The 13,275-nt window shown below is 37.6% G+C and overlaps 2 protein-coding genes across 8 annotated transcripts in view; both read left to right on the top strand.

Moving 5' to 3' along the window:
- The window catches only part of SFMBT1 (Scm like with four mbt domains 1), a 146,411-nt gene extending 141,982 nt beyond the window's left edge, over positions 1-4,429 (top strand). For all 7 annotated transcript variants that reach the window (XM_058167445.1, XM_058167440.1, XM_058167442.1 and 4 more), the window contains one exon: positions 205-4,429. In XM_058167445.1, coding sequence (XP_058023428.1) covers positions 205-345 — 141 coding nt within the window. In that variant the 3' untranslated portion in view covers positions 346-4,429. The remainder of the gene's footprint in view (positions 1-204) is intronic.
- A 5,469-nt stretch (positions 4,430-9,898) lies between these two features.
- The window catches only part of STIMATE (STIM activating enhancer), a 49,814-nt gene continuing 46,437 nt past the window's right edge, over positions 9,899-13,275 (top strand). Inside the window, exon 1 of the mRNA XM_058173508.1 lies at positions 9,899-10,191. Within this exon, the coding sequence (XP_058029491.1) occupies positions 9,990-10,191 (202 nt within the window). The 5' untranslated portion in view covers positions 9,899-9,989. The remainder of the gene's footprint in view (positions 10,192-13,275) is intronic.

The raw sequence follows: 13,275 nt of genomic DNA on the forward strand, positions 1-13,275 counted from the left end.
CGTGGGGGAAAGAAGGGAGTGATTGTGTTCAAATTATGCAATTCACTCCTACAAATGCTCTGGTTAGGAATGAAAAGGGCACACTCCATTACATTCACAACTTGAGGACTATCTGTAATGCATTATTGAAATGTTTAAATGAGTTGAAAAAAAAATTACATTTCTTTTAATGCTAATTGCTATTTCTTCCTTTTCCTTTGATAGGAAATAGATGGGCAGGCACTTCTCTTGCTCACTCTTCCCACGGTTCAGGAGTGTATGGACTTGAAACTTGGCCCAGCCATTAAACTTTGCCATCACATTGAAAGGGTTAAATTTGCCTTCTACCAGCAGTTTGCCAACTAAAACAGGAGAAAGAAGATGAACCTGAAACTTTGAAGCACAAGTGCAGTAACCTGCTTTTCCTTCAGCAGGAAGAACCAAGAAGGGTTAGATGGAAACTGCTTATGAACTGGCTTTACAGTTTTGCACTTTGAGTGGGGAAAATACTTGGAGCAAAATATTAATGCAATCCTATCTATCTTTGCAGTTGTCTTTGGCTTAAAAAAGTAGTACTTACTCATTCTGTACATCAGGGCTTTTTTATGAATAAAAGATGATTTAAATATCTTTTGCAAGGAGAAAAAAAATCCTCCAGTTGTGGTATGGACAGAAAGAATTTACAGCATGTGGAAAGGAATGCAGAAGATGAGCACCTCTTTGCTGCTTGCTGAATGACCGTCCTCTTTTTTATTTTTATTTTTCAGTCTTGAAGATAATTTAAATGAGTAGACTAGCTATTTGCCAAGATACGTGGTGTGGCCAAAAGCTTAAAAGTGAAATTGCAGCTTCTTTCTGATGTTTATTTTAGAGCCTGCTCTCTACCTCTAAAACCAAAAAAAGGTTACACGGCAAGTAAAAGAATGATACAGCTACTGACTTTTCTGTAGTTAAATTATGGATGCCCCTCTTTTTCTACTGTCCTGACAGAATCATAGCCTTTAGCAGCTACTGGATAGTCACAGACTGAAGAAGTAGCATTCTTTATTATGGAGAAATACTGATAAATGAAGATTGTGCCTGTCATGTTTCAGATAAAAGTAGAGGGGGAAAACTTAGAAATTGTGGATATTAATATGTGCTATGGGTAAGCTAAAGTTGCACAGAAATATTGCCACACATCAGAAATATGTTTTAGGAAATATGTAGCTGTTTAGGGGAAATTACATGGTCTTCCCTTATTCTTATTTGCTTAAAAAACTGAATTTGCATCTTTAGCAGAAGAATGAATTGAAATGCAGAGCTCCTTCCAGTTCTCAAATAACTAAATTTGTCGATTGTTTTGTAAATGCACCCATAGAACTTGATTTTCTTAAAGTATATACAGGAGAAAAATTGTGGCATAGTTTGCATACCATACATACACATTAGGAGATGGAGTTTGGTTTGGTTTGCTTAGCGTATAGAGAAATCAACTGAGTTCATCAGCTTATTATGCTGATCTAATACAAAGAGCTACTACCCACAACTGCAGGAACAAGCTGATGCTTTAACATATTTTGAATGGAAAACTAGGTTCTATGGAAGCTAGAAGGACCAGAGCAGTTTCTGCATTTCTGCCCATTACATACATAAATTGTGGCTTCAGCCATTGAGTATTTATTATTCACAAGTTAGATCAAAGCATTGGTGACTTGTTGGAGAGTCATGTTGCAGGGCATATTAAATACTTTTAGGAAGAGAGAGAATGTGGTATCTTGAAAGAAATTTCTTCATAACTTTAGCTATATGGAATCCTAAAGTAGAGACAGAATGATTTCATGCTTCAGATTTCAGTCAAAGTAGGTTTAATACATGAAATGTTACATAACTGAACATATGGGCCAAGTTTGCAATTAGATTTGTATATTGAAATTAGTGCTATTCAGATGCTCCATTATTTATAAGAACATGCATGTGTGTGAAAGTATAAATGCCTGTTTGGCATCAGAAAGAATATTGGGGTTTTTTGTAAAAAAAAAAAATCGGGCTCAATGTAATTCTTGTTTTATTTAATTAGCTCCAATTGGAATACATTCATGTGTTCAAACTTGTATATCTTAAGATTTTCAGGGTTTTTTAAGTAAAGCTTTCATATGCCATATATTGCTGTGAGTAATATTTTCAATGCCAGTAAAATAGATGCTGGCTTATTTAGGTTATATTTATAGGCTGACATTCCAGTCTTGTTCTATCGTTTTGGTCTTACTATAACCATTAAGGATTTTCCAAAAAAAAAAAAAAGATGGTTTTCATTACTTGTTTCTTTGAATGAGTCATTTCTATGCAACATGTGAGAAACGAATATATTTCATTTCTTGAGGCCAATTCAAGCATGTCTTGTGGATTGAAGTTTAAAAGGTTTAACACAATCTGTAAAATATTCCATATATAGTTCTGAAATATTATCTGAGTTTCGTAAAATGTAATTTAATCTATAAATCATTCATCTCTTTCCTGCTATTGCCCTGGTGAGTCAGCCAGTCTTACCTGCTTTGCTACTGATACGACATTCAAAGCCTGTTGGAATATTAAAATTGATTAAGGAAAATCTGCAAAGTTAGATAACATTGTATATTTTTACAAGGCCTGTGACATTCTAGCTAGGAAAAATTATGTTGGGTTTAAGGCCTGCATTAATATTTACATAAAGCAGAGAGAGAGTGGAAAGGTAAACATAGTTTTCAGATCTCTGGTGCTAATTGCTATAGAAAAAGGATATTAAAAATTATTAGAAACTGGTAGTAAACTAGATTTTCTCATGATTGGTGTCTTGAGGAAACACTTTAAAATTTGGGGAGATAGAAGAAAAATCATTTAGCCTACTCTGAGAACACCAGCTACTTTTTTGAAGTTGACTACTGTGCAAAATATTCTTTCTATAATTTTACTGTGTAGTTGCCATTTTTATTATTCTAAAGATTTGGGAAAAAGAAGCAATCCAATATTTCATATAGTTACTGAATTGAGCACATAATTTTCCAAGGTCAGAGGTGGGTTTTTTTCGTTTTTTGTATTACTGGCCAAACTTTATCAGTTAAGAAGAGTTTTAAAAAAGGTTTTTGCAAAAGATGTTTGCCAAAATGTAAAGTCTAACGCCAGGATATCAGCCATTTTGTTTCTTTCTGTAAATACTGTAATGCTGTATGAGTTCACTCAAGATGTACTGCCAAATGTTTTAGCAGATATAAAATTCAACATTTTAAATGAAGGTCTTTAAAAGCCATTTTTGGCTTTGTCTAAGATAGTTGTCTGCTGGGAAAATTTTTAGAATACCCAATAGTTGCTAAGCACAAAGAAACTGACATTGCCTGGAAACCTCACTGGTGTAAATTTCACTATATTCCAGGTGCTTATGTTGGTATTAAAGTTTCCCCAAAATATCTATAAATGACCTTTATATTTGAAGGAAGCCTTAAGGGTAAGAGGTCAGAATGGATTTTGAAAGGATAAAACTAGTTTAAAAACTATGTTATATCTATAATTCAGTGGTATTTGTTGCATGTGCAGCAATCTTAACCCCCCTTCCCTTGACTTGGATTTATAACAAATGGATTGTATACTGAAGGCCATGAATGTGAATTCTTTTTTATATCATGTTTCAAAATTATCAACACTGGAGAAGCACCAGCTCACAGTGTTTACTTCTCATAACTACTTGCTTGCTAGAAATAGGTTGTATTATTTATATTCTTTTAAGCAATTATTTTTTTAAAAAACTGTAAAAACCAAATTCCATGCAGGAAAGAATTTGTTTTCCTTCAGTTAATAAATTCAAAGTTCCACTATTTGTCCTGTGCAAGGCTAGAATCTGGAATCATTTCGAACTTCACAGAAATAGGATTGATTTAAAATAGATTTTAGGGGATGAAAAATATATCTTTTTGTTTGCCCTATGGAGCCTTATATACCTTATAAGTACTGAAGGTTTGTATTCATCAGCTTCCCTGGCTGCTATCTTGTTTCATTTTCACCCATTGTGCACACCTCTTCTGTTCTGATTGTTCCCTTAATGTTCATAGACAATCAAAACCTCTTGAAAGAGCCTCTAAGGCAGGTACTGCCAGCATATTTCTTAGTTGTAATAGCTCATTGGACATGCACTTTCCTGCTTTGCTCTAAAAAAAAAGATTAAAGATGTATATTGTGTTGTCTTTTCTGCTTGCTGTATTTTTACTTTAATTAATATATATGTGTGTGTGCGCGTGAACTGAGGGTAAAATTTTGAAAGTAGAAGATATGCACATAAAATGTCTACTGAAGCACCTTCTTTGTTGCCTAGGTGCATCAGGTAAAGGGTTTTAAAATATTTTAGATTATTTGACTTGTTCTGTAAATGAATGTATATAATTTTGTGGTACTTCATGACCGTTTTAAGTGGTTGTAAGAAAATTAAAAATACTTAAATTGGTGCCAGTTTCCTTTGATATTGTTGCCTGCTTGGAGTCTTTCATTACTAAAGAAAAAGTAGACTTGAAAATTCATAGCAGTATATGTGAACTTCTAAATATTTTACATAGTTTTTTTCAAACCAACTGCCGTTTTCAAATCATGGAGCTAATTGTCACCTTAATAACAATTTTCTTGGAAACATTTCTATTTTAGATACTTTTTATTTTATACAACTCCAGCTAAAATATTCTCACACATTCAAAAAATTAATATTGATGGTTTCCAGTATCCAAAAATAATACAAAATTAAAACATTCAAATTCTAGACATCCTTCTATTTTTTTCTCTCATTCAGTTTTTAATCTGGTTAGATTTTATAGCATCACACTGTTACAAACAAGATAAGTCTTTTATCACATTAAAAGTTTAAGCACTTAGAAATGGATGCAGTATCATTTCTCCCTCAGCTAACACAGAATGAGAAATTGCATTAAAACACTGGAAATTCAAACTGTCATCTGATATTGGCAACTCCAAATCTCTGCTAACAAATGCTCAGTCCTGCACATTGGCAATAGAAATAAGAACATCAAATATTTGCTGGCCAGAAACGATCTAAAAGTTTGCCCACATTCTGTCAAGGACCTAGGAGTACTCAATTCAAAAGATCTAAGTTCCAGAGCTCACTGTAACATCATTGCAAAAAAGGCATTAAGAGTTGTCAATCTTATTTTACAAAGTTTTCTCTCTGGTATACTTCAAACTAGGGCATACAAAACTTTTGCCAGACCTATACTTGAATACTGCTCACCTGGCCTGGAACCCTCACTGTATTTCAGACATCAATACATTAGAGAGGGTCCAGAGATATTTTACTAGAAGAGTACTCAAATCCTCTGCTCGAAATAAAATTCCCTATACCACCAGGCTTGAAATTTTAGGCCTCGATAGCCTTGAACTATGCCGTCTATGTTCCAACCTAAGTTTAGTTCGTAAGAGTATTTACCAAAACTTCCTACCTGTAAATGAGTACTTTAATTTCAATCGCAATAACACAAGGGCTATCAATAGATTTAAACTCAATGTAATTTGCTGTCATTTTGATTGTAGGAAATACGACTTCTGCAATAGAGTATAGTAAATGTCTGGAACACTCTACCTGATCCTGTTAGTCTCTCTAATCCCCATACCTTTTATTTTAAACTATCTACCGTGGACCTTTCATGTTTTTAAGAGGCCCCTAAGGGGGCGTGCATAAGCGGACCAGTGTGCCTACCATCCTTGTCCTGCTGTTCCCAGTTATATGTACTCATTTTATGTGTTTATGGCTATGTTTTGCTTATTTGTGCCAATTTTTTTTTCATATGTCTATGTCTATACTGTTACTTGTTGACAAATAAATAAAATAATTAAATAAATATTACAGTAATTACACTAACAGATTTTCTTTGTTTTATCCCAGAAGAAACTGAAGCTTAAAAATATCTAGGGGCAACTCGGGTTTGAGATTTAAGGGATTGTTACGTTGTCCACTGCTGCTTTTGAAAGCATTTAAAATGAAAAGTCTTGCATTGTAACTAAACACATTGATTTTCCACAAAGGCATACATATCCGTTAACCACCATAATAACTCAGCAGCTCTATAGAATAATCCACACATCAGTGCTAAATTATTTATTTAAGCTAATTGGAGAATTGCATTTACTGAAGATAACATTGTGAGTGAAAGCAAATGAAATAGCTAATAATCTGCTTGCCTCCTCCCACCTAACAAAATAGCTATCTTTATTAATCAAGATATCCGAAATGAAAATAAATTGGAGATAACAGATGGGATTGTACAGTTTCTTTGGCACAATCATATGTTAGCTTGTGTTTGGAGGCAACTTTATGCTCAATTGTATGTCTTACTAATCACTCTTGATTGTTCACTAGATTCTAGTGAACAAACATCTCACAATTCAAAAAAACATTCTCCTGGTGTCAAGGTGTGTTTTACACCTTTAAAACACACCTTGTCACCCATATAAATCTATTCAAGGCCCTAAAACACACCCTATAGTTAACTATATAAATCTACTCAAGACCCCTAAAGTTCAGTGATGCTTTTTTTCCTGGAAAAAACAAACACATTGAAAGCAAGCAAAGCAGAAATCTACAGACAGATGCTATTTGTGTGAGGCTAACAGCTTTTTTTTAATACTATGGTAATAAGCATTCTAGTTTTCCAGAATTCTTCCCCTGTGCTAATAGTGTAGTACAGTGATGCTATATTCTTTCCTGAAAAACAATGAATGGAAGTAAACTTGGATTAATGTTACATCATATAGAAATTAAGAGCAATGATATAGTCACAAAAGTGGAGAGGGTATTTTTATATTACATTTGAAAACTATTAGCACTGGGCAGAGGCTCTATGTATTCCATATTAGCACTTGCTCACTAGAAGTTGGTTTTAATCCTAATATTCTTTTGAGCAACTTGTAATGTAGGACATACATTGCTTTTATCCAGTTAAACACAAAAGTGCATCAAGTCACTGTTTTGACTTGTGCAAACCTATAAGAGAAATCATTAAACATTTGAAGCTTCAGATAAATGGGATTGATTTAAAACTGAGGTGTTGGTTGAACATAAAAACATTTTCTTTTACTTGCAACCCCAATACAGATTTGAAATATATCAGGACTTTGTCAAGGCTACACAAGCAAACTTCAGTTTGTACAACGGACCATCTGCTTTTGCATCAATTTTTGCCTATTTAGTTTGACCACCATAACATTTTAGAAGGAGAAAAATAAAAAGAACAGCATTCAATTCTAACAGCATTCACAGTTGGCAGAAAAACACTTCAGTCACAAATGTCAGTTAATTTTCAAAACCAATATTGTTGCTTTCAGTATAAACATCACATGTTAACAAAGTTTGTTAGAACAATCCTTCCCATCTAGATTTCTGGGTTTAGTTTTGAAAGCTATTAGAAAGCAAATCCTGGCTTCAAAACTGCATGATTTCATTGAGGTGTAGACTTGGGTATCTGTTCAGCAAAGCCCAATTGGCCCAAGGATATCTCAGAATTTGACAATGGAATCTAATACTGAATCTGGTGCTCAAGGTGACAAAAATAGAATAGGCTATCTTGTTTCAAAGCAACATTTGGTAGTAGTTTACATTTAGGCAATTTTCTGGGATACTATTACCATCTATTAAAGAGCTATCATTTCTGATCTCTGTTTGTTGAAAAACCAAAGGACAGGACAGAGTTCTAACTGTATCTAAAGCTAGATCTTGTCTTTATTTTTGCAGCTTATTTATTTTATAACTACATTACTGAATGCCTCCTGTAGTACTGCTTCCAAAGTTATCCTCTTTTATTATGGAGAGGGAAGGGAGGCCATTGTTCAGTGTTAATTACAACCTGTCCAAACTATCACATGCATTCTTGTCTTCTACAGGAGGAATTTTGTTTCTATAATAATACAGATTATTCATTATTTACCACGATGCTTCTGTGGAATGTTTTTTGACTTCTCCATCTGAACCCTAGAATTGCCTGAAATATTCATCCAAGTATTAACAAGGCTAGATTAGCTTTCAAATTGTGCTGTCCCTGCCAAGACTAATCCATTTTTAATGTGTTAGTCTTCTAATCCATGGCTCATCAACATTTGCAACCATGCAGCATATTCTCACATTAGCCAAAAACTGAATACTAGACCACTATAAACTGCCTAAACGTATGGGGTGAAAGTTACTTTTTTCTGAAAATCTGTATTGCATAATTCCTTGTAATATTAACATATACATTAGCCAAGGATGCTGAAATAGTCTCCACTGCCACTTTCATGCATCTTGAGGACCAAAGTTATCTATAGATAAAAAGTGACCTTGGATTCCACTGAATTTCCTTACTCCATTCTTCACATACTTCTGCCCTTCTTTCTGGCAAAGATAACCAGTTGCAGGCACCTTGCCACATTTAACAATGCGGGAAGCTAAGAAAACCCCCCATAGCTTGCCCGAGATTCTGAAGGGGAAATCTCTGAAGCGATGCCCACATTAAGGAGAGCGAGCTTTCCACAGCCCCTGAAGCCTCAAGCCTATCAAGAAATACTTTGACTACACAAATTGCCTTGAAAATACCAGAGTGAGGAAAAGAAATACAATAGTGAAATACATACGCAGAGTTGAAAAGGTTGTGATTTTCCTCCTTCCCTTTTTTAGGGCAGGAGAGCTTGGAGGTTGTTCTGTTAGAAATCCATATTAGAAATTCTCTTGCCCTAAAAAAGGGAAGGAGGAATATCTCAACCGTTTCAACTCTGTTTAAGTATTCCACTATTATATATATTATAGTGTGTGTGTGTCCATACATACATACATATACACATACACACACATATTATACATATTGGTGTAGTGGTAAAGATACCAGGTACAAATAAGATGGCAATGAGTTCTAGTCCCACCTTGGGCACAAAGCCAGCTGGGTGACCTTGGGCCAGTCACTTTCTCTCAGCTCTAGAAAGGAGACAATGGCAAACCACTTCTGAAAAACCTTGCGAAGAAAACTGTAAGGACTTGTCCAGGTAGTTTTCGAAAATCGGACACGATTGAACGGCAGAAAAAAAAAACATTAGCTCCTTAACACAAAAGCCCATCCCTGATATCCGTGTTATTGCATTGGTGATTTGCAGCTCGTCTTGGTACCCAGAACTTACAAAAGCAAACATTACCTTACATTTGACTGCAAAATATGCAGAATATATTGGTCTTCAGAAAAGACACGTATAGGCTTCCACGGTTAACTGTACAAAATATATACGTGTCAATATAGGCAAAGCCGGTCGTAATATATACCTGAAATCATTGCCCTAAAAAAACCCTAATATCCGAAATAAAAATCGAGCTTCCAATTCTTATCCGTAGGTGAAATTGCACTCATAGTATTAAACACCCATAGCAATAATTAAATCCCGATTTTCCACACTTGAGCTCCGCCGCGGTCCGCCTTCTCTCGACCGGTTTTTGAACCCGTGTCCTCAAAAGAAAAACCCCAAAGAGCTGCACGGGCGTGCCGGGACTCAGTGGCTTCACTGCGTTCGTCTTTTCGCCGGTCACGAACGCCCTAAGCCAAATGAAGGTTTGCGGCGAGGAAAACCCGCTAGGGAACCGAAGGCACGCAAGCGCAGAAGCAGTGCCACCCCAGAAGCCGCTCTTCTCCTGCACCAAGCAGGGCACCCCTTAAACTCCGCATTCAAAGAAGTGTAAAGCCCCGCAAACGCTTTAACCTCTGCGGCTCCGCCCGCCCTCCTCCGCAGGCCAGGCGAAAAGACGCGCTCGTGGGCAGGTTTCTCCTCTTAGCCACGCCCCAAAGCCTCCCAACGAGCCAATCCTGATCGGGATACGTCATGTGGCGGCGGTGCCGTGACGCGCGGGGAACTCCTCCTCCCCTATCTCCCCCTCCCCTCCCCCGCCGCCTGCCCAGGAAGTGCCGCGGAGCATATGAGCGCGCCTGGCTTTTACGTCTAGCTTCCCAGCCGCCGCGCGCGCACCTGCCGCGCGCCGCGCCGAGTGGGCCATGGGGGGCTCCCTTGCCCCCAACGGCTCCGTGGCTGTCACGCCCAAGCTGGACCCTCGGCGGAGCGGCGGCGCTTCTTCCTCAGCCTCCACGGTGAGGTCCGGGCCGGACTACCGCGGCTGCAAGAACGGGGCGCTGATGGACAGCTTCGGCATCTTCCTGCAGGGGCTCCTGGGGGTTGTGGCCTTCAGCCTCCTCCTGCGTGAGTGCTCCGTCCGGCCCCGTCTCTCTCCCTCTCTCTCTCTCACTGTCGCCGGAGTCTCTGGCGGGCCGCCGCCGCCTCCTCCCTGCTCCGCTTCAGTTGCCGCTCCAACCTTCCACTCCCTGGGGCCTCTTCCCCGCTTTCTGGTTCTGCTCGCAGCCGCCCCCCGGTGCCCACCTCTGCCCTGCTCCCTTAGTCAGGTCGTGACCCGGCCGAGCTCGCTGCCCTTTTCTTGGCGCCCCTGTCCTCCGGTTTTGTCCCTCCTTCTGGAGCGGCCGGCCCGAAGAGGATAGGCCGGCTTTCCGGTGGCTTTTCCCTCTGCCGAGCGGGGGCCTGCGGGGCTTTGTTCGGCTCTGCGCGTCCCCTTCCTCTTCTCTGTTCCGGAAAAGGCTCGGTCATGCTTTCCACGCCAGTAGTCTGGCAGCTCGCAATACTGCATGTGAAGAACTAGGTGTGCTTTGGAAGGAGGCTCTTTCTCTAATTCCTGGGACACCTACTTGTACTGTTGGGCTCGAGATGTAGAACTGTAGATATAGGTATTTTCTGGTGGGTTGGGGGGGGGTTCCTTGGTCCTCTCTGAGCTTGTTTTCTTGCAGACGTTTCATGACCCTGACTAGGTAACATCATCAGTGCTACTAAGAAATGCTGTTTGCTGTCAGTTTATCTTCTGGTATCTTGCCTGTCTGTGGAGGAGGAGGCGGTCTTAGGGATTCTTTGTTTGGCCTGTTTACTAATGACTCTTTGGCAGTTTCTTGATTGGGGTATTGCTTACTTGATTATTGGTCTGAAGTTGACCTTGGAGTTAATTATCTATGCTGATCTGAGTGCTGATTACTGGTGGAGTCTTTTCTTTTTTGGGCTGGTTGATTGTCTCTTTTGCATAATCTATAGATTTTGTTAATGACTATGTGTCTATTGATGTCAGAGTGCCAGGCTTCTAGAAATTCCCTGGCATTTTTGGATTTGGTCTGGTCTAGGATTGTCACATTTTCCTTTGTACCTATAAGTATCCTTGTGCCCATTGTCTGGGGATGGGGATGTGGGAACTGCAGAAAGGAATTGAAATCGAAAATCTTTTGAAAGCACTGTAGTGCTTTCAAAAGCAGACTGGTTCACTGGATTTAAATATTTGCCAAAAACAAACTGCTGTTGCTCTTTTTCACTCAGCTAATATATTTGGAAATACTGGCTGGTAGAACTTCTGTATTTAATCGCTGTATTTATACTCTGTATGAATAATTGTGAATATGTTTGACATAGTTTATAAGAAAGACATGCTGGATATGGAGCTTTGGTTGGCAATACTGTTTCATTTTCAGTTTATCATGCATGACTTTTGGAAGTGTGTCAATCGGTACATAGGCTGTTTAAAATCAGCTGGAATATGGAATGTGGAATATGACTATATTCTAACTTTCTGCCACATTAGTTTCTGATCTGTTGGGCTTATTTGGGAAAAACTCATAAAAGCTAATGCTTGAATTCATGTCTTCTTCGTTAGAAATATTTTTTTTGTTTCAGAAGTTTTCAGCTTAGTAGAATGATTCATGTTTACAAATTTGAAAATTCTTTAAGCCTAATATCCTACGGTTTTTAATTGGGGCTTTTTATCATTTCTTTATTATAGTTTTAAATGGGGTTAGCCAAATTGAATAAGATTTTTAAAATGTGTTTAATTCTATTTATAAATTTGTTTTTATGTTGGCTGTAAACCACCCTGAGTCCTTCGGGAGAAGGGCGGTATAAAAATCAAATAAATAAATAAATAAATAAAATAAATACTAGTCCTAGAGCAGCAGCTTTTAGCTTTCTGTTTGGGTCTGAGTTATGAATAGTCAGTATAAAGTGGAAAATCATTTACAGGTAGTCCTCAACATATAACAGTTCAAAGTTACAACATCACTGAAAAAAGTAATTTATGACCATTTTTCACACTTACGACCATTGCAGGACCCCCATAGTCACATGATCCCAGATCACATTTTGCGACCATCTACAAAGTCAATGGAGAAGCCAGTTTCACTTAACAAACATGTAACTAACTTAACAACTGCTGTGATTCACTTAACAACTGTGGAGTTTTATAAGTCTTACAAGAAAAAGTATATAAAGTATTTTGAAGAATATTTTTTGTCTCTTGCCTCTGCTTTTTATTTGCATAACCTGACTTACAAGCAGCAAAACTGTAGCTGATCACATATGACCATATACCGTTACTTAGGCTTTTGGTCACTACATATGGATGGATGCACTGTGCATGTTTTGTCATGTTCTTACAGTCTCAGTTTCATACAGATACCTATGGTGTCATTAATCAAATTTAACAGGCCATGTAAAGAATTCTATTTTTAATTATGCAACATTCCTAAATTTAGAATTAACTTGAAAATTAATGGGGTTTGTAGTAAAATGTTACAATATAAAATGGTTCTGTTCAATGTTCCAGCCATCCGCCTCTTCTTTCAATATTCCTTCTCCCTCTCAAGAATCCCATGACTAATGAGAATGCTTAGTCATGAACATGGTCTTTTTTAAATCTCAGTTTCTTTGAGTCTTAGCCATTTCTCCATTTTCCATGCTTAGTACTACCAGTACCTGAGGTCTGGGATTGTTGTTACTCAGTGTGAACATACATACCTGTTTTCCCAAAATAAGACGTCCCCTGATAATAAGCCCAATCAGGCTTTTGAGCATATGGCAATTAGGCCAAGCGCTTATTTCAGGGTTCAAAAAAATATAAGACAGGGTCTTATTTTCAGGGAAACATGGTAGCTTTCTTGATTTATTCTAGATATTCTTTTTTAGGATTTTTTAAAAAAAAAACTTATTTGTAGTTCTGCAGTAGTTCCTTCAAAAAGACAATACCTCTGGAACACATAGCTCTGGCCATTTTCACTACATAAGTACTGTTACTTGAAAGAGTAAATTAGATCTGTGGTGATGATTTTTAATTTTCAAATCTCTGATGAGAATATTGTTTTTAAAAAGGTCATTTACAAACATATTTATAAAATAACAATAGGCTTAGTGTATTTTTAATGATGGATAAAGATAGGTTGAAGTGGAATTATTGATACAGACTTT

The sequence above is a fragment of the Ahaetulla prasina genome, chromosome 2, assembly GCF_028640845.1.
Source record: "Ahaetulla prasina isolate Xishuangbanna chromosome 2, ASM2864084v1, whole genome shotgun sequence".
NCBI lineage: Eukaryota > Metazoa > Chordata > Lepidosauria > Squamata > Colubridae > Ahaetulla > Ahaetulla prasina.